This window comes from Vanessa cardui, chromosome 25, assembly GCF_905220365.1.
Source record: "Vanessa cardui chromosome 25, ilVanCard2.1, whole genome shotgun sequence".
Lineage (NCBI taxonomy): Eukaryota > Metazoa > Arthropoda > Insecta > Lepidoptera > Nymphalidae > Vanessa > Vanessa cardui.
Genome location: NC_061147.1, coordinates 4719190 through 4745378, shown reverse-complemented (window position 1 = coordinate 4745378; position 26189 = coordinate 4719190). Strand labels below are relative to the sequence as shown.

The 26189-nt window shown below is 37.6% G+C and overlaps 1 protein-coding gene across 6 annotated transcripts in view; it reads left to right on the top strand.

The window, feature by feature from the left end:
* The window catches only part of LOC124540405 (transmembrane and coiled-coil domains protein 2), a 67160-nt gene that overhangs the window by 29734 nt on the left and 11237 nt on the right, over positions 1–26189 (top strand). The window contains exons 3-16 of one of the 6 annotated variants that reach the window (XM_047117918.1): positions 4025–4131; positions 5615–5748; positions 6648–6674; positions 7190–7312; positions 7949–8109; positions 8479–8549; positions 9727–9860; positions 10634–10648; positions 12459–12482; positions 13522–13687; positions 14474–14600; positions 15341–15451; positions 16033–16140; positions 16777–16979. In XM_047117918.1, the coding sequence (XP_046973874.1) occupies positions 4025–4131; positions 5615–5748; positions 6648–6674; positions 7190–7312; positions 7949–8109; positions 8479–8549; positions 9727–9860; positions 10634–10648; positions 12459–12482; positions 13522–13687; positions 14474–14600; positions 15341–15451; positions 16033–16140; positions 16777–16979 (1511 nt within the window). The remainder of the gene's footprint in view (positions 1–4024; positions 4132–5614; positions 5749–6647; positions 6675–7189; positions 7313–7948; positions 8110–8478; positions 8550–9726; positions 9861–10633; positions 10649–12458; positions 12483–13521; positions 13688–14473; positions 14601–15340; positions 15452–16032; positions 16141–16776; positions 16980–26189) is intronic. The other 5 variants (XM_047117919.1, XM_047117922.1, XM_047117920.1 and 2 more) reach the window with 5 other exon arrangements.

Genomic DNA, 26189 nt, shown 5'->3' with positions numbered 1-26189 from the left:
CGTGCACCGTTAGGTCCTATGCAGTTAAATAGTCCTTGAGATTCGCGGTCGTGACCAAGAAGTCTGGAAAATATAAAAAATTCAGAGTCGTTTATACAGTTTTCCATTAGTTAAAACCAAAGTGATGATTTATAATACAGTGTCGAGATGTCCCTGTGGTTAAAGCACGTGAAAATTCACCGGAGGTTGTGTGTACAAATCCCGACAAGCATTATTGAATTTCCTTAATTTTGGTTTATAATACAACTCGTGTTCAGTGAAGATCACGAGAAAACCTGCATCTGTCATAAATGTGCCAAATGTTTAACCATAAATCCACGTTGGAGTAGCGTGGTTGAATTAGTACCTAACCTTTTTCTGAAAAGGGTAAAAGGTCTTAGTTCAGCATTGGAGAAGTTACAGCCTCTTTTTTAATTTTATTCAAATTATCTTCAGCTATAATGCTATATTAAGAGAGAATATGAGTAGTCTTATTTATATACATATATTTAAAGTTATTGTATATATTATTAATAATTCCTTACTATAATCACATACGTTAAAATGTTTAATAATTCAAAGAAACATATGAGGTCTTTAACATTTGACATGCATCTTAATAATTTGCTCAGTTTAGTAACTGATAACGTTATCAGGCAGCAAGGACGAGGCGAACGTAGTTTTGAAACGTTTTATGCAATAATTATATATAATATATCATAGAAATAAACTTCCGTTTATTCAAGGTTACGTTTAAAAATGTTCTATTTAATTTTACATCGTCAATCAATGCATATTATAAAACAAAGTCAGCTGGCCACGTCTATCTGTCTGTATGTGCGCGATAAACTCCAAAACTACTGAACGGATTTTCATGAGGTTTTCATTATTAGACAGGGGGATTCATAAGGATGGTTTAGGTATTTCATTTGCTAAGGATTTTGTGTAAATAAGTTGAAATAGAAAAAGAAATATATAAATAAAGGGTAAAAATAAAAATAAAATACACTTAAGTCCGTTCGAAGCCGGGACAGGCCGTAAGTATAAATATAAAAGTTACGTCCTTTTTTGTTTTGATTTGATTATAGTTTATGAGTTGTATAGTTTATCATGGCGACGAAATTTTACGCTCGGACCCTAAGTAATAAATTCGTGACTAAGAAATCTGCCGTAGGAACTGAAGCAGTCATGTATAATCCAAATGTAACTCGGCCGAAAACGCGTGGGGCTATTGCTTTAAATATAAACCAAGCTTAAGCCTGTTTTAGGTTTGTGTACGGGTTGTGGAGGAAGGGGGGGGGGGGTTACGTCTAATCTAAACTAATTAGGTCAATTCGTCTACTCAACCTATAGACTAGTTTATGTCTAAAGTAAACTGCCTCGCTGGTCTAGACTTGAAGAAAACTTAAGTTACCTACTCCCATTTTGTTTTGGTTTCATCACTATCATCCCGGCGTTAAGAATGACTGTAGTGTTGAATTGGTAGATCATAAGTGACAGTAAATGGTACGCGATATTGACTGTCATTATAATAACATTTTAAACACATATGGATCAAAATGGCATATCATTGTAAGCCGGTTTTCGACGTTTCACGACTGAGAAACTTTGGACTTCGGATTTTACTTATGTACTATTCACTAGACCGACGAAACAGTTAGGAACAACTGCCGTGAGTGATAAATAATTAATCTCAAACGGCACTACTAATTTAAAATCATATAATTAATGACGTTATGTTATTTCATTTTACTTATGTATTGATTTAATTAATAAGCAAATACAAAATAGTTCAGATTTTCTCTTTTAATTTGTTTTTTTTTAATATTTATTTTTGATGATTGCGAGTTCAAATCCAGGCAAGGACTACTATATATATATATATATATATATATATATATATATATATATATATGTGCTTAATTTGTGTTTATAATTCATCTCGTACTCGGCGGTGAAGGAAAACTTCGTGAGGAAACCTGCATGTGTCTAATTTCTTCGAAATTCTGCCACATGTGCATTCCACCAACCCGCATTGGAACAGCGTGGTGGAATATGTTCCAAAGCCTCTCCTTAATGGAAGAGGAGGCCTTATCCCAGCAGGGAAATTTACAGGCTGTTACTTTACTTTATAAATTTACATATTAGAATAGAAAAGGTTTCCATGGTAAGTATTATATAGGTAATAGTCGAAATTCAGCCACTTGCTGAATTCATTAAGAATTTGACAATAATAATAAAGAAGTAAATATAAAAAAACTTCCATTGTTCTTTGTTTAAATAGGAAAACAAACACACAATACTTACCGGAAACGCAGTCAATATCAATAATATATACTCGAGGCCGTCAATTTACAATAATGTAGTAAATTCCGTTCAATTTACATAAACATACAAATTGTTTTATATTATTTAGTAATGTCTGTTTGTAAATGTTTTTATAATAAACTAAACGCAAAGTCCAGCAAAGGTCCAAGAATTCGTTAGTTATTCTTAACTCACTCATCGTGAACTGGTATGAGGCAAAATCAAAATAAACTTTATTCAAGTCGGCTTTTACAAGCCCTTTTGAATCGTCAATTAACAATTAAGTGAAGCTATCACCGTTTCGGAAAGTAGATTCTACCGAGAAGAACCGGCAAGAAAATCAGTAGTTAATCTTTTTCAACATTAGATATATCTTAGTTATCATATATACTAGTAGTCGCCCGCGTCTTCGCTCGCGTTTTAGGGTGTTTGTTGTGTATCAGGCAAAAATATTAGCCTTTTATATATGTCCTTTCTTGGATTTCAAGTTTGCTTCATAGCAATTTTCGTCAAATTTCTTGGTAGTAGGGCTTTGTGCAAGCCCTTCTGGGTAGGTACCACCCACTCATCAGTTATTCTACCGCCAATTAACAGTACTCAGTATTGTTGTGTTCCGGTTTGAAGGTTGATCAAGCCAGTGTAACTACAGGCACAAGGGATATAACATCTTAATTCCCAAGATCGTTGGCATATTGACGATGTAAGGAATAGTTAATATTTCTTACAGCGTCATTCTCTATGGGTGATGGTGATCACTTACCATCAGGTGGCCCATATGCTCGTCCGCCAACCTATACCATAAAAAAAATTGCTTTGGCAGCTAAAGAGCGACGGACGGACAGACAGAAGAAGAGATTACTTTCACATATATAATATTAGTATAGATTCAAGTTGGATTGTTTGTGTGTGATTTTAATCAATTAGTAATTTGTTCAATTAATGGTCAATTATAAGATTGAATGATACGTAAAGTTATCAATGATTCATAATGTAGATTATGATATTCAGTAGATTTAATTATATCTAAACTAATACTATAAATGCGATAGTAACACTGTCTGTTACAATTTCAAGCTTAAATCGCTAAAACGATTTAGATTAGATTTGGAATGGATATAGTTTGAGTCCCAGGGAGACAGGACAAGGGGTTTTATTTTACTCATCGAGGGGTAAATTTGTGGTGGCGCTTTTTGTGCTGTTAGTAAAGTGAAGTCCTGAATTCATTAAAAATTCAAATCAAATACCTTTATTCCATACAGGTTATAGAAACACTTAAGTACTTATTGATTAACAGATTAAACATCTCTACCCGGAAAATCAAATACCCTGTCCTAAAAAGAACTGAAAAAAAAAACGATGCAGATTTTTTATTAATTTCTGATTGTTTGTAAATATTAAATATCGAAAAGTGAATAGGATTCAAAGGTTTTATTGAGAAAAGACTCCATAAACTCACTAATTTTATAATAACCTAACGGACATAAGCGTTTTTAAACATATATATTTTTTAATTTGTCAACAGAACAATACCGCTCAGATAAAGCCGCAGGTTCAGTTGTTACGATATCATTATTAAATTAAACACATACATAATTACATAGATATATGTATCCAATATGAATATGAATCAACGAATATTAATACCTTTATCGTATACTTATATTTAATCTTGAATTTATTTATCTTGTTTGTTATTAACAGTACGTGATACAATAATTTACAATGGTGTTGATTCAAGGAGTCATCGCGTCACGGGGAGAGCAGGGCGCACCATGTCAAGTCCCATTCCAGAGACCTCGGTAGCAGTCCGCTGTCCAGTAACACCACGGCGAATAGTTCTAGAGAGTAAGTGAATTATTATTTAAACAGCAGCAGATTAATGTTCTAAGCAATTTTAAGCCTGTATTGTCACCTTTGTATTGTCATCTCTACATAGTAGAAAAGAAAGTCGCTTTTCGATGTCTGTCCCTTTGTATGCTGAGATCTTGAAAAAAAAACGGATTTTGATGCTGTTTTTCTTTTAACAGATAAAGCATTTCAAGAGAGGTTTATATTATGTGTAATACATGCTTAATATAATAGTGATATACTGATAAATTTAGAGGTTTCCAATGTGATGTCGTAAATAAAACACATGTCTTGAGCTTACATTGCAAATGCTAGTTAAACCTAAGAGATAAATGAAAATAATGTACTACAGTATTGAACACTTTAAAAATCTGCGATTTTAAGCAATACATTAATGATTTTCCAATTAAATTGCCTTAAATATATTGTGCATATAATACTTATAGATTAATATGACCATGTACAACACGCAATTGAAATGAATATTTTCGAAGATATTACTAATTTAAAACGCAGACATAGCGGTTTGTATTGTCTTAAAGCTAAAAAATTGCGAAGGCTGTATGAACATTTACATAAACATAATGTAGTATATTTAGTGGCAGCATTGCACCCGAGCGAGGCCGAGGTGGGTCGCTAGTATTATATATGAGGAAAATTAACAACAATAGTATTTATTATTCTTATAATAATATATAACATAAATGTGATGAAACTATATTTGTTTTGTAATGTTGTGTGGCGTAGGAAATTAATGTTACAACCGTTTTTTAGCTAATTAAAATAAATCGATCATTAATTTTATTCATGTAAACACTCAGACCGAGTGTGCTTACAAATTGTCATTGATATTTAAAGTATATTAAGAATCGCGCTTAATTATTAAATCGGTTTCTAATGTGATGTCTCAAATAAATAAATTCTGCATATATTTGGTATAGTGGACTATAAGAACGATATAATACACCAATCAATAAATGAACATCAACAATACAACGCGTAATCATTATTTATTTTGCCAATTAAGTATAAAGTATAAAGATTTTGCAATTATTATATCGTTAAGTGGTCCGTATACCATAGCGTTAGGGGGCCATAAATTCATGACATAAGACATGGGGGGGGGGTGTTTGACAATGTCTTAGGTTTTCTTAGGGGGTAAGAAGGAGTTTCAACAGTTCTTACGTAAGATAAAAAAAATAAACTCGCAAATTTGAAATTATTTGAAGAAGCGTGGGAAACCGTGTGGTTGCCAAGGTTTACTCGGATGCTTACCTTTAGAACGTATAACAAATCAACATTAACAAAAAAATATTTTTGTAAAAGAATAATAAACCAAACTTGTATTCATTTTTTCCTTTAGATTCTTACGTAATAAATATTATACCGGGGCGGTAGGGGGTAGGGGGTTAAAAACTGCCGAAAATAGTCTAACGTAACAAATGGATGGTCCTATTTGACGATTTAAATTTATTTCCAGCTTAGAAGATTCGCCGCAAAAGAAGAACATGTCGAATATTCTCGCGCCCGGCGATTACGCGTATGCGGTATGCAGTCCGAACGTCTCGTATGCGTTGTCGTCAGCCGATGAATACGGCTCGCCGGCCTATAGAGGTGAGCAACGCGACTGTCGATAACCTCTAACGTTCGCAGTTAAAGTTATGGTAGTCTAGTTTTATGACTATTGATTTTATGATCCGCGTTTCGGATAAGACGATTCGTAGATTGTCTTTTTTTTTTTATTTGAAATTGCTTGCAGATATCTGCCTGTACATTTCCCACTGGTAAGATAAGGCCTCCTCTTCCATTAAGGACAGGGTTCGGAACATATTCCAACACGCTGTTCCAATGCGGATTGGTGGAATGCACATATGGCAGAATTTCGATGAAATTAGACACATGCAGGTTCCCTCACGATGATGTTCCTTCACTCACCGCCGAGCATGAGATGAATTATTAACTCAAATTAAGCACATATATGTATATAGTGGTGCTTGCCTGGGTTTGAACCCGCAATCATCGGTTAAGATGCACGCGTTCTAACCACTAGGGTTCAGATATAAAACGTATATAATTGGTCATTAAAAAAAAATCGCCCGGCAATTGAGGACCTGAGTCCAAGTATGAGGTTTTACTTGATGATAGGGCTCTCTTACACCCTGTAAGAGAACCTGCCTGGTTTAGAATGTGTCCCTCTCGCCCGATGACAGAGGGTTCGAACCCAGACAAGCACTTCTGATTATTCGTGTGTTTAATTTTAATTTATAATTACCTACTTTTTTGTGAATGAAAACATCGTAAGGAAACCTACATGTGTCTAATCTCAACGATATTTCCCAACATGTATGTCCACCAAACGGCATTGGATTATGGTGATGGAATAAGCTCCAACCCTACTCAATAAGTTGGGAGGCGTTAGCCCATCAGTGGGACTTTAACAGCCAGTTACTTTTTACTTAATAAAACTTGTCAATGAGTAAATTTTGACAAAGATATTATTTTTCTGTCCTCAGGTCAAGATGGAGATTATATCAATCAAGGTACACAAAATTTCTATAACATAATTAGAAATAAATAAATTCTAGAAATTTCCATAAAACTAGAATAAATACACAAAACTATATATTTGTTTAAAGTAATATTTGAACATGTAAATATATTCAATCAAGTACACGTACCTCATTAATATAATTAATTAAAGTGTAAACGAACGATTTTTCCTGTAAATTAATTACATTTTTTCATATTTTAAATGTTCATTATTGATAAAGTATTTTTGATTTAAATACATTGAATTAAGTAGTTATATACAGTCAGTACAAGTACCTACATTTTATATAATCTGTCAGGGCTCTTAAAGTAAATACTCTCTGAGAAACTTTAATGTTAGTTGCAAATGTATTGTAACGAATTGTAGTTTTGTATTTGACAGTTATGTATTACTATGTCAATATACTAGAATTGCAAGCATGACGCGTTAATACAAATAGAGATTGTCAGTAGTAGTGATGCATTCGTGTTGTTAATAAAACAAAGAAAAAAACATTTATTTCAGGCGACGAAATGGACGGCAGCGCGAACGTGACGTCAGCGAAGGCGCAAGCCGCGATCGCTCACCTCAACAGTAAGATCGAACGGACCAAGGACCTCATACGTCTCGAACAGACCATTAGAGATGGTGAGATGCTGAATATAATCATTGGTTTAACTTGAAACTTAATTATCTTTAGTCTAGTCTAGTCTGGCCTGGTCTGGTCTGGTCTGGTCTGGTCTGGTCTGGTCTGGTCTGGTCTGGTCTGGCCTGGTCTACCAAACCAAGATACAAGCTAAAAGCCAATTAAATAACATTGATATTGATTTGACGCGATATCATTGGCCGAAAGCTTGATTAATCTCTGATATTCACCAGATTTTCGACACAATGACATTTTGAAGCTAAATTGAAGTCGTAAAGTAAAATAGTGTTTTATTATAAATAATAATATGTTAATCAAGAACTGTTTGTAGTGCACAATAGAGGAACAATTAGCAAATCATAAAGAATACGTAAATTTTAAATTTTTATAACATAACATTATATTGTACTGTATTCGCGATAAACTATCTCTTAACACATTTGAAGAAACATGTTAGTATTACAAATAATATGAAAAAAGTAGAGTTTGCGTGCCAAATTTTCTTAAAAGGATTTCTTTGATGAAATTTAATAATTGCTAAGTGAATGGCCGGTTCTTCTCGGTATTATCTATTATTCTAACTATGAAATCGAGTCGAATTGAGTCTCTAACATTATTAACCCATCAATCATTTCCAGACAACGTTAACGAGTACCTGAAGTTAGCAGCGAACGCTGACAAACAGCAGCTGCAGCGCATCAAAGCGGTTTTCGAGAAGAAGAACCAGAAGAGCGCGCTTTGCATCGTCCAGCTGCAGAAAAAGCTCGACGGCTATAACAAGAGGATCAAGAACTGGGAGGTATGGCATAAAGACTATGTTATGAGCCGTGCGAACTTTGACTGTCGCGACCTGGAGCCACGATGCCTGCCCCGGAAGATCGGTTCGGCGAAGTCGGTACGTTTCGTCGGTATTACGGCACAGATCAAACCTTAAGGCGGCCATGAGTGCAGCTTGTGTCCACGCTTGTGAAACACACAGTAAATGTGAGCTAGTTGGTACGAAGTAGTGGGCCGGCCTGTGGCTCGCTTGGCAGAGACCACGCTTGGCACGCCAGCGAGTGTGTCCTGATGGCACGTGACTCACCGCTTGACCACACCTTAACAATAGTGTACTGAAATCTGGATATGTGTGATTTAGGATTAAAAAATTCTCTTTACTTCATTTCAGCAACACGGAACAAGTGGACAAACACACAGGCAACCTCGTGAGGTTTTACGGGATATGGGACAAGGACTCAAGTTAGTGTCGTTGTTTTTCTGATATGGTGTTGTAACTAGTTATAATATTATGATTATATCTTACTCCTGTACTAAGATTTAAGAATTATTGATGAATGATTTGAGAGTTGACTATTCCTTACATCGCCAATGCGCCATTAACCTTAGGAACTGAGATGTTATGTCCCTTGTGCCTGTAGTTACATTGGCTCACTCACCCTTCAAACCGGAACACAACACTACTAAGTACTGTTGTTTGTCGTAAAATATCTGCTGAGTGGGTGCTATAATTATTTGCATTGTGTATCCTGCAGTATTGAATAATGTATAGTACGACACAACTAAGATGTCGCATCGGCAAAATTCGTAAAACCGATCACATCCGAATTAACTACGCTATCCCAAATCATCAATATTTATTTCTCACGCGAATATGATCTTTGCACAAACGTAATAACTTGTAATATCATATGACCTAATATATTCGTCAATTTGACGCGTCGATTTACATGCACTTGCTTTCTCTGACGCGTGAATCTATAGCGACGAATAGCGTCGAATGGCGCGATAGGGAGCTGTTTCTATTGGTTGTGTAAATCGGCAGTAATCATGATGCTACATCTAATTAGTGTCTTACTATACCTTATGCAACAACAACAACAGCAGCCTGTAAATTCCCACTGCTGGGCTCAAGGCCTCCTCTCCCTTTGAGGAGAAGATTTGGAACATATTCCACCACGCTGTTCCAATGCGGGTTGGTGGAATACACATGTGGCAGAATTTCTATGAAATGTTGTCTTAAATTTTCGCGATGATTACACATTTAAATAAAACTATTTATAACGGATGAATGCAGTTCGTGGTCACGGGCAGATGTCTGCCCGTGACCACGAACACTGCAAAGTGCTCGAAACGTCGGGATGTTTAAAAATAATTAATATACGCGATTCATCCGTTATAAATAGTTTTATTTAAATTTCTATGAAATTTGTCACATGCAGGTTTCCTCACGATGTTTTCCTTCACCGCTGAGCACGAGATGAATTATAAAGACATATTAAGCACAGGAATCAGCGGTGCTTGCCTGGATTTGAACCCGCAATCATCGGTTAAGATGCACGCGTTCTAACCACTGGGCCATCTCGACTCAACCTTACCTATTGCATTAATAACTAACGCACGGTGTGTGTGTCGTCAGGAACGTGGGCGGCAACATCCGCGACGGCATCACGGGGCTGGGCGGAAGCGTCATGTCGGCGCCGCGCGAGTTCGCGCACCTCTTCTCGCGCTCCAACCGCTTCGGCTCGGCCGACAACATCGCGCAGCTCGCCGGTCGGTACCGCCTGCCCTCTCGCTCGCACACCCGCCCCCCCTCTATACGCGTCTCGCTCGCACACCCGCCCCACCCTCTATACGCGTCTCGCTCGCACACCCGCCCCCCCTCTATACGCGTCTCGCTCGCACACCCGCCCCCCCTCTATACGCGTCTCGCTCGCACACTGCCGCCGACACTATGAGCCATGTCTTATATTGGTTGTTGCTTTACCGCGCCGCTTCACTGCTTTTTAAGATATTTTCGTCTCTTTCTCTCTTACTCGTACACGAAAACACAGATATACTTTGTTCAGTACACCGGAGCTATTCCACCACTTTCACGAAAGCTACATGTGAATGCATTTTCGATATCAACATATTATTATTCGAACACCTGTATGCTCTTTAAATCTTTGAATATATTTCTTAAAAATATTTTTATATATATATTAATAGCTAAAACTATATTTTCAAATATTACTATTCAACTTTTAACATAATAATTAATACACTTTTTACAATATTCTCTATGCACTGAAATTATTTTAATTAGATCTCTTTATAATAACAATATAAATTATAACTTTCTAATCAGCCAGAACTCAGTAGGATATCATAGTTACCATATGTTTTCATAATATCTTTAGCGTACAGTAGAAAACATATTTGATACATATATTATTATAAGATATATAATAAGTACGTACACATGGTCATTTACCTTACCTAGCTAGTTTCCATGTCATAAATATTGCTATGTGATACTTATATGTTCATATTTTCTCTCGCAGAGAACACGGGCCCTTGTAAGTATGTCGCATAGATATAATAACTTCTGCACCTACATTTTTAATATTTTTTGTTCACATCGTAGATAAACCATCTGTGTTAAAAATTATGTTCACTAATAAATTTTAACTCAAATACTATTTAAAAAACGAATAACTCAGACCTTTTAAAATACCAAAAGTAAAATGAAATTGAATAATTTATTAATTTAAAATGTAAATATACATATTTGATTAAAGTAGTCACAGCGAGTAGCTTCGAATAGTCATTTGACAGAAAATTAATGTAAAGTTAGTAGCACTTGATCTGAATGTAGATTCTTCCGATAGAACCGGAAAGAAACCCATAGTAGTAGTCATCCACTCCCAAAATTGAAATAACATCATGATTTATAATAATGATATACCATTAGACTTATATATCCTGCATGAGATTTAACAAATACCAAAACCCAGATTTGAAACCATTTCTTTCATCACCAATACTCCACTGACCTTGAGAACTAAGGTGTAATGTCCTCCGTGCCTAAATGTACACTGGCTCACTCACCCTTGCTGTTTCGAGGTAGCATATCTAGCATCTAACGTAGTACATCCCTAGTTGAGCTTGCACAACCCTATCACCAAGTATTAGTGTAATGTATTACAAGCAATACCGTTGGCAAAAACATTCTCTGTCTGCCTGTCCGTCATATTATATATACTACGACTATTATATACAAAAAAAAATCTTTTTTTTTTATGCGTAATGAACACAAAACATTATATGTTCCAATGACAACTTAAACTAATACTTTCGACAGTTAAAAATCTTTCCAAACAATATAAAATACTATTTGATAAAAATGATTTCATTCAATAAAAATATATCATCGATCATACAAACACTTATTGATATTTGACGAACATATCTCAATATATCTAAGCAAAACATTATGTAAATACAAATATGTTTTATTGTTAACTGACACTCATACGTTATCTCAACATACGAAGGTCGCTGTTATGTTATAGATTATGTAAACCAAAGATAATTGTGATGTTCCAAGTTCATAGACAAATCTATAACTTGTGACTCAGTACCGCGGAGCCTTCGGTCTAGTAACGACGTATTCATGTAGCCTGCGCGCGAATTAAGTCCTTATTCGTAATACATTTAAACGCGTGAATGGTTTAAATGATGACATAAAAATGTAACAGTCTGATATTGAGTGAAATGTTCTTTAAAAAGTGCAGGAAATGTCGGAGGAAATGTAATTTTTTTTTGGATTTTTTTTTTTCTGTTCTATGACTCATTTCGCATAGTAGTTAATAATTGCATACAGTTGGTACTTTGTTGTTGTGTTTTAATTGATATTTTCCCGTCTTTCTATGTCAATGATATTGACTATTATGATGATTAACGGCAACTCTTAAATAAAACATAATATATATTATTTATTTTCATACCAATAGTACATATGCTATCTTTGATATTTTTTAATAATTAAATATGAAACTTTTATTTAACTTTAATAAAAAAATCGTTGGAACATATTTGATATTGGAATGTTCTATTTTTAAATTATTTATATTTATTCGTTAGATTTTCAATTAATTTACTTAAAATATTTACTAATTCAAAAATAGTATTATTACTATCTAGTTTAACATATAATTAAAAAAATATTATTTAATAATTAAATTAAACTATATTATTTTTTAATTCTAAATATATATATAATTTTATATCATTTTTAATCTATCCTCATTCACATTCTCTAATTATCTGTGATCATCAATTCCATCCAAATGTGTGCTTATCATTCGTCTCATTCTTGCACGCCAGCCCCACAACACGCGGAACTGAGAGGTAAATAAGAATTGTATTCTTTTATTTATTTACATATTATTCTATATGCTATTTATACTATAGAACTTTTTCATAGTGTGGTGAAATAATTTGTTTTATTGTGACATGGGTTTAACTGGTTTGACAACATTAAATCATGAGAGATGGGGTATGGGAGATCAAATTATCAATAATTTTGCCCCGGAGAGCAAATAAAGTTGTCACATCGGTTTCCGATCTCACTCCGATCGTATAAGACTGAAATCTCATTCAACTATAGAGTTTGAGAATAGAGATATTTGATTACTAATGTTTTTTTATATTAGTGAAGTTTTTGTTTAAGAATTTTCAATTTAGTATAAAATTATATCACCATACAAAGTATGACTTGCCTGTACACGTATTATGTAGGCTAATTCCGTTTAGTATATTTTTATTTCCGCTCTGTATTAGCATTTTATGCATCGTAATTCGCTCCTTCCAATCGTTTCACAGTGCTTGATGCTTCTTGTACATTTCATATGTATCGTGTAGTCCAAGCGTATGTGTGTGCACTTATATTAATATAATAAATAAAAAAAATAGGTGTTCTTAAATAGAAAAAAAAATAGAATGTGACTCAAATAAATGTTTATTTTTTTGTGAATTACGTCAAAATGTAAATATGTTTAGCGATGGCTGTAATGTTACCTATATTAGACGCATGTTAGGCTTACATTTAAACATGCATGGAAAACGATACCGATTAGTTTTCTTGTATTATTGATATAATTAAAAATAAAGAAGTTAATATGTTAGATTGTATCGAATGATCAGTGATCCAAATATCCTGCTTTGAATGGATACAGTTTAAATAGTATGTCGTCATGACTAATATGTTAGATTGTATCGAATGATCAAAGTGATCCAAAAATCCTGCATTGAATGGATACAGTTTAAATAGTATGTCATGAGTATCCTCACAAGTACCGTACCGCGCCTCGAGCGTCGTCTGTAAGTTGCGTCGCTCGAGGCGCGGTCGTGTGTGCGCATGCGCGCGTTGAGGTCCTGCAACTCGCAGCGAACGCGTCGTCGGAAGGCTCGCGCGCGTCGGAGGCGGGCGAGGCGCGCGGGGAGGGGCGCGGCTCCACGCTGCCGCGCGCCGCCACGGCCAGCGCAGCCTCGCCCGCGCACAAGTACTCGCCCGACGCCTCGCCATCCTCGTCCGTCACCAGCGAGGGCGCGCCGTGGGTACCCCCCCCCCCCCCCCCCGACACTAGACTATACTATACTCGCCCGCCGACAGATATGCTCATCCAATCCAATCCAATGCGCATCCAACCTTGAAAAATTACTTATTATCTCTTTTGTGCCTGTACTTCTACTGGCTCACTCACCGTTCAAATCGAAACACAGCGGTACTGAGTATAGTATTTATTGCTTATAACAACAGCCTGTAAATTCCCACTGCTGGACTAAAAGCCTCCTCTCCCTTTGAGGAGAAGGTTTGGAACATATTCTACCACGCTGTTCCAATGCGGGTTGGTAGAATACACATGTGGCAGAATTTCTATGAAATTTGTCACATGCAGGTTTTCTTCACAATGTTTTCCTTCATCGCTGAGCACGAGATGAATTATAAAGAAAAATTAAGCACATGAATCAGCGGTGCTTGCCTGGGTTTGAACCCGCAATCATCGGGTAAGATGCGCGCGTTCTAGCCACTGGGCCATCTCGACTCATTTATTGCTTGCCGGTGGAAAAATACATGATGAGTGGATGCTACTGTAAGTTACTGTACCCTTCCCATTTATATCAACATTATGATACTTTACCTAAAGGTTGCCTGGAAGAGATCGCTGCTTAGCGATAAGGCCGCCTGTTGCACCCCATGCAACTGATATGTAACGAAAATGTTATTTTTTAGTTTTAAGATAGGGTGCAATAAAGAATAAATAAATAAATAAATAGATGAGTGGATGATACCTCCATCCCACAGAGTACGATTAAATGATACGAAACGATCGCTGTAGGTACCCAACGCAACCTGGCTCGAATAACATGTCCGAGGCTACCTTCAGTATCAAGCCCATACTGAACGAGCTCCGGGAACGGCGGGAGGACTACGAGCGGTTAGCGGAAAAAATCGATTCCATAAAGGTGCGTTGTTTATTGATTTTAATTCAAATTAAAAAGTAAATATAAATAAGCATTAAGTTGACATATATTACTTTCAATTTGTAATTGTCTCTACAATAAAGCTGATTAATCATAAAAAATCTAGTTGTCTTAAATTTTCGCGATTATTACACGTTTAAATAAAACTAGTTATAACGGATTTGAATCGCGTATATTAATTATTTTTGACATCCCGACGTTTCGAGCAATTTGCAAAGTGCTAGTAACTAGTTTTATTTAAAAATCTAGTTGATTGAAATCTGAAAGACGCTTTGTATATTTATGACACATAATTCTAATTCCTAAATCTGTTTACGACACATTTTGTTTTTACGACTCGTGTTTTTTTTAAATTACCTGCAATCCATAAATACATAAAAATATGAAAGTAACCATCTATCTGACTGTCGCTTTTTCACGACTGACGACGATGATCGCTTCCAGACTTTTTCAAATAACAAAATATGTTTATTATTATATATTGTAAGTGGACATTATTAAAAAAAAAAAAAATAGATCCCGCTGAGTTTCTTTCGCCGGTTCTTCTCAGGTCTGAGGTATTAAATTCCGAACCGGTGGTAGATTTTCGACAATCAATAAGAAAGTGTAAACACTTCCATTTCAATAAGAAAGTGTAAACACTTCCATTTTGAATAAAGGTTTTTGACTTTATATATAATGTTAAATATTTTTTTATTCAATAAAAAAATGTTCGTTTTCAGAATTTATCGCAGGACGTGTCATTCTTGTCGGCTGCGTTACAGGAGGAACGCTTCAAGACTGAGCGACTGGAGGAACAAATCAATGATCTCACTGAACTGCACCAAAATGAGGTACGGTACAAACATATGAACACATCAACCACTAACTATCCTTTTAATTTTTTGTCTAATTACAGTTGATTATATTAAAGAAAAAGTCAAAACAATAAAAAAACAGTTTTATCCGTCAATGATGAAATAATATATTCAAACAAAAATAAACAACAGATTAAAAATATAAACTATTTCAATTATAATCTATCTATAACTTGTGTTATATAACTAACAATCAATTCTAATTCGTCACTTCCGATATACATATTAAAATATATAGCCGTATGTATATAGGAAGTAAGAAAGAAGTCCTCAAAGGAAGTATTTAAAAAAAGTATTTATTTTATCTATAAAAAAAATTATTGCACTCACAAAATATGGAAACATAAGTATGAATATAATTTTATCATACAGAATCAATGTTTTATTACTGAAGCTGTAATATTCTTATAGACAAAACCACAGTAACCACCAAGGTCGAATGTATAATAAATTAATAGCAATATCATCGCAATACACGGGTTAGGCTTGTTACAAAGTTTATGTAATAAAAATATCATCATATCATTTTTTATTTTATTTGAATTGTTTATTTTCAGGTAGAAAATTTAAAACAAGCACTCACGGACGTCGAGGAGAAAGTACAGTACCAGAGTGAAGAACGAATACGAGACATACACGAGGCGCTCGATCTGTGCCAGACTAAAGTAAGCTTTGAATAGTGTATCGTGTCGATCGGTTCATTACTATACAACTAGGCAATGTCTAACTACCAGTTAGGCATTGCCTTAGAAGTCTCGCAAAACGCCGCCTTTTGTCATTGTGACAGGGTTATCACATTAAGTTCAAATTATGTACATTTGGACTGGAAGGTATACAGTACCCGGAATATAATGTGTATTATAAATATATAAAATTTCAGTTAAATTAAAACTAATTGAGTCGAGATGGCCCAGTGGTTGGAACGCGTGCATCTTAACCGATGATTGCGGGTTCAAACCCAGGCAAGCACCGCTGTTTCATGTGCTTAATTTGTCTTTATAATTCATCTCGTGCTCAGCGGTGAAGGAAAACATCGTGAGGAAACCTGCATGTGACAAATTTCATAGAAATTCTGCCACATGTGCATTCCACCAACCCGCATTGGAACAGCGTGGTGGAATATGTTCCAAACCTTCTCCTCAAAGGGAGAGGAGGCCTTTAGCCCAGCAGTGGGAATTTATAGAATATAATAATACAATGAACTCTTGTCGTAAATTTAAATTTGAACACCCCTGAACGGCATGACCTGTGCTCGTGGGGTCTGGGCGCTGGTGTCTGGTCTAACGTGTGTCGTGTCGCAGATCAGCAAGCTGGAGCAGTGGGCGGCGGGCGGCGGCGGCGCGGGGGGCGCGGGCGGCGCGGGCGGCGAGGCGGGCGGGGCGGCCGCGCTGCCGCCGCGCCTGCTGCTCGTCAAGCTGCTCAACGTCGCCATCACGCTGCTGCAGCTCGCGCTGCTGCTCGTCGCCACCGTCGCCGGCGTCGCCATGCCATTCCTGCGCACCAGGTACGAGCCATCATGCATACATTCAAAACCATCATATATAATTACCATTGATTCTTCAATCTCATGCGCCACAATACATTCAAAACCATCACACATGAGTACCACTGATTCTTCAATCTCATGCGCCACAATACTTTCAAAACCATCACACATGAGTACCACTGATTCTTCGATCTCATGCGCCACAATACATTCAAAACCATCACACATGAGTACCACTGATTCTTCGATCTCATGCGCCACAATACATTCAAAACCATCACACATGAGTACCACTGATTCTTCAATCTCATGCGCCACAATACATTCAAAACCATCACACATGAGTACTGATTCTTCAATCTCATGCGCCACAATACATTCAAAACCATCACACATGAGTACCACTGATTCTTCGATCTCATGCGCCACAATACATTCAAAACCATCACACATGAGTACTGATTCTTCAATCTCATGCGCCACAATACATTCAAAACCATCACACATGAGTACTGATTCTTCAATCTCATGCGCCACAATACATTCAAAACCATCACACATGAGTACCACTGATTCTTCGATCTCATGCGCCACAATACATTCAAAACCATCACACATGAGTACCACTGATTCTTCGATCTCATGCGCCACAATACATTCAAAACCATCACACATGAGTACCACTGATTCTTCAATCTCATGCGCCACAATACATTCAAAACCATCACACATGAGTACCACTGATTCTTCGATCTCATGCGCCACAATACATTCAAAACCATCACACATGAGTACCACTGATTCTTCGATCTCATGCGCCACAATACATTCAAAACCATCACACATGAGTACCACTGATTCTTCAATCTCATGCGCCACAATACATTCAAAACCATCACACATGAGTACCACTGATTCTTCGATCTCATGCGCCACAATACATTCAAAACCATCACACATGAGTACTGATTCTTCAATCTCATGCGCCACAATACATTCAAAACCATCACACATGAGTACTGATTCTTCAATCTCATGCGCCACAATACATTCAAAACCATCACACATGAGTACTGATTCTTCAATCTCATGCGCCACAATACATTCAAAACCATCACACATGAGTACCACTGATTCTTCGATCTCATGCGCCACAATACATTCAAAACCATCACACATGAGTACCACTGATTCTTCGATCTCATGCGCCACAATACATTCAAAACCATCACACATGAGTACCACTGATTCTTCGATCTCATGCGCCACAATACATTCAAAACCATCACACATGAGTACCACTGATTCTTCGATCTCATGCGCCACAATACATTCAAAACCATCACACATGAGTACCACTGATTCTTCAATCTCATGCGCCACAATACATTCAAAACCATCACACATGAGTACCACTGATTCTTCGATCTCATGCGCCACAATACATTCAAAACCATCACACATGAGTACCACTGATTCTTCGATCTCATGCGCCACAATACATTCAAAACCATCACACATGAGTACTACTGATTCTTCGATCTCATGCGCCACAATACATTCAAAACCATCACACATGAGTACCACTGATTCTTCAATCTCATGCGCCACAATACATTCAAAACCATCACACATGAGTACCACTGATTCTTCAATCTCATGCGCCACAATACATTCAAAACCATCACACATGAGTACTGATTCTTCAATCTCATGCGCCACAATACATTCAAAACCATCACACATGAGTACCACTGATTCTTCAATCTCATGCGCCACAATACATTCAAAACCATCACACATGAGTACTACTGATTCTTCAATCTCATGCGCCACAATACATTCAAAACCATCACACATGAGTACCACTGATTCTTCGATCTCATGCGCCACAATACATTCAAAACCATCACACATGAGTACCACTGATTCTTCAATCTCATGCGCCACAATACATTCAAAACCATCACACATGAGTACCACTGATTCTTCGATCTCATGCGCCACAATACATTCAAAACCATCACACATGAGTACCACTGATTCTTCGATCTCATGCGCCACAATACATTCAAAACCATCACACATGAGTACCACTGATTCTTCGATCTCATGCGCCACAATACATTCAAAACCATCACACATGAGTACCACTGATTCTTCGATCTCATGCGCCACAATACATTCAAAACCATCACACATGAGTACCACTGATTCTTCAATCTCATGCGCCACAATACATTCAAAACCATCACACATGAGTACCACTGATTCTTCAATCTCATGCGCCACAATACATTCAAAACCATCACACATGAGTACTGATTCTTCAATCTCATGCGCCACAATACATTCAAAACCATCACACATGAGTACCACTGATTCTTCAATCTCATGCGCCACAATACATTCAAAACCATCACACATGAGTACCACTGATTCTTCAATCTCATGCGCCACAATACATTCAAAACCATCACACATGAGTACCACTGATTCTTCGATCTCATGCGCCACAATACATTCAAAACCATCACACATGAGTACCACTGCTTCTTCAATCTCATGCGCCACAATACATTCAAAACCATCACACATGAGTACCACTGATTCTTCAATCTCATGCGCCACAATACATTCAAAACCATCACACATGAGTACTGATTCTTCAATCTCATGCGCCACAATACATTCAAAACCATCACACATGAGTACCACTGATTCTTCAATCTCATGCGCCACAATACATTCAAAACCATCACACATGAGTACCACTGATTCTTCAATCTCATGCGCCACAATACATTCAAAACCATCACACATGAGTACCACTGATTCTTCAATCTCATGCGCCACAATACATTCAAAACCATCACACATGAGTACTGATTCTTTAATCTCATGCGCCACAATACATTCAAAACCATCACACATGAGTACCACTGATTCTTCAATCTCATGCGCCACAATACATTCAAAACCATCACACATGAGTACCACTGATTCTTCAATCTCATGCGCCACAATACATTCAAAACCATCACACATGAGTACTGATTCTTCAATCTCATGCGCCACAATACATTCAAAACCATCACACATGAGTACCACTGATTCTTCGATCTCATGCGCCACAATACATTCAAAACCATCACACATGAGTACTGATTCTTCAATCTCATGCGCCACAATACATTCAAAACCATCACACATGAGTACTGATTCTTCAATCTCATGCGCCACAATACATTCAAAACCATCACACATGAGTACCACTGATTCTTCGATCTCATGCGCCACAATACATTCAAAACCATCACACATGAGTACCACTGATTCTTCGATCTCATGCGCCACAATACATTCAAAACCATCACACATGAGTACCACTGATTCTTCGATCTCATGCGCCACAATACATTCAAAACCATCACACATGAGTACCACTGATTCTTCGATCTCATGCGCCACAATACATTCAAAACCATCACACATGAGTACCACTGATTCTTCGATCTCATGCGCCACAATACATTCAAAACCATCACACATGAGTACCACTGATTCTTCAATCTCATGCGCCACAATACATTCAAAACCATCACACATGAGTACTGATTCTTCAATCTCATGCGCCACAATACATTCAAAACCATCACACATGAGTACTGATTCTTCAATCTCATGCGCCACAATACATTCAAAACCATCACACATGAGTACCACTGATTCTTCGATCTCATGCGCCACAATACATTCAAAACCATCACACATGAGTACCACTGATTCTTCGATCTCATGCGCCACAATACATTCAAAACCATCACACATGAGTACCACTGATTCTTCGATCTCATGCGCCACAATACATTCAAAACCATCACACATGAGTACCACTGATTCTTCAATCTCATGCGCCACAATACATTCAAAACCATCACACATGAGTACCACTGATTCTTCAATCTCATGCGCCACAATACATTCAAAACCATCACACATGAGTACTGATTCTTCAATCTCATGCGCCACAATACATTCAAAACCATCACACATGAGTACTGATTCTTCAATCTCATGCGCCACAATACATTCAAAACCATCACACATGAGTACCACTGATTCTTCGATCTCATGCGCCACAATACATTCAAAACCATCACACATGAGTACCACTGATTCTTCAATCTCATGCGCCACAATACATTCAAAACCATCACCCATGAGTACCACTGATTCTTCGATCTCATGCGCCACAATACATTCAAAACCATCACACATGAGTACCACTGATTCTTCAATCTCATGCGCCACAATACATTCAAAACCATCACACATGAGTACCACTGATTCTTCAATCTCATGCGCCACAATACATTCAAAACCATCACACATGAGTACTGATTCTTCAATCTCATGCGCCACAATACATTCAAAACCATCACACATGAGTACCACTGATTCTTCGATCTCATGCGCCACAATACATTCAAAACCATCACACATGAGTACTGATTCTTCAATCTCATGCGCCACAATACATTCAAAACCATCACACATGAGTACCACTGATTCTTCAATCTCATGCGCCACAATACATTCAAAACCATCACACATGAGTACCACTGATTCTTCGATCTCATGCGCCACAATACATTCAAAACCATCACACATGAGTACCACTGATTCTTCGATCTCATGCGCCACAATACATTCAAAACCATCACACATGAGTACCACTGATTCTTCAATCTCATGCGCCACAATACATTCAAAACCATCACACATGAGTACCACTGATTCTTCAATCTCATGCGCCACAATACATTCAAAACCATCACACATGAGTACCACTGATTCTTCGATCTCATGCGCCACAATACATTCAAAACCATCACACATGAGTACCACTGATTCTTCGATCTCATGCGCCACAATACATTCAAAACCATCACACATGAGTACCACTGATTCTTCGATCTCATGCGCCACAATACATTCAAAACCATCACACATGAGTACCACTGATTCTTCAATCTCATGCGCCACAATACATTCAAAACCATCACACATGAGTACCACTGATTCTTCGATCTCATGCGCCACAATACATTCAAAACCATCACACATGAGTACCACTGATTCTTCGATCTCATGCGCCACAATACATTCAAAACCATCACACATGAGTACCACTGATTCTTCGATCTCATGCGCCACAATACATTCAAAACCATCACACATGAGTACTACTGATTCTTCAATCTCATGCGCCACAATACATTCAAAACCATCACACATGAGTACCACTGATTCTTCAATCTCATGCGCCACAATACATTCAAAACCATCACACATGAGCACTGATTCTTCAATCTCATGCGCCACAATACATTCAAAACCATCACACATGAGTACCACTGATTCTTCAATCTCATGCGCCACAATACATTCAAAACCATCACACATGAGTACCACTGATTCTTCAATCTCATGCGCCACAATACATTCAAAACCATCACACATGAGTACCACTGATTCTTCGATCTCATGCGCCACAATACATTCAAAACCATCACACATGAGTACCACTGATTCTTCAATCTCATGCGCCACAATACATTCAAAACCATCACACATGAGTACCACTGATTCTTCGATCTCATGCGCCACAATACATTCAAAACCATCACACATGAGTACCACTGATTCTTCGATCTCATGCGCCACAATACATTCAAAACCATCACACATGAGTACCACTGATTCTTCGATCTCATGCGCCACAATACATTCAAAACCATCACACATGAGTACCACTGATTCTTCGATCTCATGCGCCACAATACATTCAAAACCATCACACATGAGTACCACTGATTCTTCAATCTCATGCGCCACAATACATTCAAAACCATCACACATGAGTACTGATTCTTCAATCTCATGCGCCACAATACATTCAAAACCATCACACATGAGTACCACTGATTCTTCAATCTCATGCGCCACAATACATTCAAAACCATCACACATGAGTACCACTGATTCTTCAATCTCATGCGCCACAATACATTCAAAACCATCACACATGAGTACCACTGATTCTTCGATCTCATGCGCCACAATACATTCAAAACCATCACACATGAGTACCGCTGATTCTTCAATCTCATGCGCCACAATACATTCAAAACCATCACACATGAGTACCACTGATTCTTCAATCTCATGCGCCACAATACATTCAAAACCATCACACATGAGTACTGATTCTTCAATCTCATGCGCCACAATACATTCAAAACCATCACACATGAGTACCACTGATTCTTCAATCTCATGCGCCACAATACATTCAAAACCATCACACATGAGTACCACTGATTCTTCAATCTCATGCGCCACAATACATTCAAAACCATCACACATGAGTACCACTGATTCTTCAATCTCATGCGCCACAATACATTCAAAACCATCACACATGAGTACTGATTCTTTAATCTCATGCGCCACAATACATTCAAAACCATCACACATGAGTACCACTGATTCTTCAATCTCATGCGCCACAATACATTCAAAACCATCACACATGAGTACCACTGATTCTTCAATCTCATGCGCCACAATACATTCAAAACCATCACACATGAGTACTGATTCTTCAATCTCATGCGCCACAATACATTCAAAACCATCACACATGAGTACCACTGATTCTTCGATCTCATGCGCCACAATACATTCAAAACCATCACACATGAGTACTGATTCTTCAATCTCATGCGCCACAATACATTCAAAACCATCACACATGAGTACTGATTCTTCAATCTCATGCGCCACAATACATTCAAAACCATCACACATGAGTACCACTGATTCTTCGATCTCATGCGCCACAATACATTCAAAACCATCACACATGAGTACCACTGATTCTTCGATCTCATGCGCCACAATACATTCAAAACCATCACACATGAGTACCACTGATTCTTCGATCTCATGCGCCACAATACATTCAAAACCATCACACATGAGTACCACTGATTCTTCGATCTCATGCGCCACAATACATTCAAAACCATCACACATGAGTACCACTGATTCTTCGATCTCATGCGCCACAATACATTCAAAACCATCACACATGAGTACCACTGATTCTTCAATCTCATGCGCCACAATACATTCAAAACCATCACACATGAGTACTGATTCTTCAATCTCATGCGCCACAATACATTCAAAACCATCACACATGAGTACTGATTCTTCAATCTCATGCGCCACAATACATTCAAAACCATCACACATGAGTACCACTGATTCTTCGATCTCATGCGCCACAATACATTCAAAACCATCACACATGAGTACCACTGATTCTTCGATCTCATGCGCCACAATACATTCAAAACCATCACACATGAGTACCACTGATTCTTCGATCTCATGCGCCACAATACATTCAAAACCATCACACATGAGTACCACTGATTCTTCGATCTCATGCGCCACAATACATTCAAAACCATCACACATGAGTACTGATTCTTCAATCTCATGCGCCACAATACATTCAAAACCATCACACATGAGTACTGATTCTTCAATCTCATGCGCCACAATACATTCAAAACCATCACACATGAGTACCACTGATTCTTCGATCTCATGCGCCACAATACATTCAAAACCATCACACATGAGTACCACTGATTCTTCGATCTCATGCGCCACAATACATTCAAAACCATCACACATGAGTACCACTGATTCTTCAATCTCATGCGCCACAATACATTCAAAACCATCACACATGAGTACCACTGATTCTTCGATCTCATGCGCCACAATACATTCAAAACCATCACACATGAGTACCACTGATTCTTCAATCTCATGCGCCACAATACATTCAAAACCATCACACATGAGTACCACTGATTCTTCAATCTCATGCGCCACAATACATTCAAAACCATCACACATGAGTACTGATTCTTCAATCTCATGCGCCACAATACATTCAAAACCATCACACATGAGTACCACTGATTCTTCGATCTCATGCGCCACAATACATTCAAAACCATCACACATGAGTACTGATTCTTCAATCTCATGCGCCACAATACATTCAAAACCATCACACATGAGTACCACTGATTCTTCAATCTCATGCGCCACAATACATTCAAAACCATCACACATGAGTACCACTGATTCTTCGATCTCATGCGCCACAATACATTCAAAACCATCACACATGAGTACCACTGATTCTTCGATCTCATGCGCCACAATACATTCAAAACCATCACACATGAGTACCACTGATTCTTCAATCTCATGCGCCACAATACATTCAAAACCATCACACATGAGTACCACTGATTCTTCAATCTCATGCGCCACAATACATTCAAAACCATCACACATGAGTACCACTGATTCTTCGATCTCATGCGCCACAATACATTCAAAACCATCACACATGAGTACCACTGATTCTTCGATCTCATGCGCCACAATACATTCAAAACCATCACACATGAGTACCACTGATTCTTCGATCTCATGCGCCACAATACATTCAAAACCATCACACATGAGTACCACTGATTCTTCAATCTCATGCGCCACAATACATTCAAAACCATCACACATGAGTACCACTGATTCTTCGATCTCATGCGCCACAATACATTCAAAACCATCACACATGAGTACCACTGATTCTTCGATCTCATGCGCCACAATACATTCAAAACCATCACACATGAGTACCACTGATTCTTCGATCTCATGCGCCACAATACATTCAAAACCATCACACATGAGTACCACTGATTCTTCAATCTCATGCGCCACAATACATTCAAAACCATCACACATGAGTACCACTGATTCTTCAATCTCATGCGCCACAATACATTCAAAACCATCACACATGAGTACTGATTCTTCAATCTCATGCGCCACAATACATTCAAAACCATCACACATGAGTACCACTGATTCTTCAATCTCATGCGCCACAATACATTCAAAACCATCACACATGAGTACCACTGATTCTTCAATCTCATGCGCCACAATACATTCAAAACCATCACACATGAGTACCACTGATTCTTCGATCTCATGCGCCACAATACATTCAAAACCATCACACATGAGTACCACTGATTCTTCAATCTCATGCGCCACAAT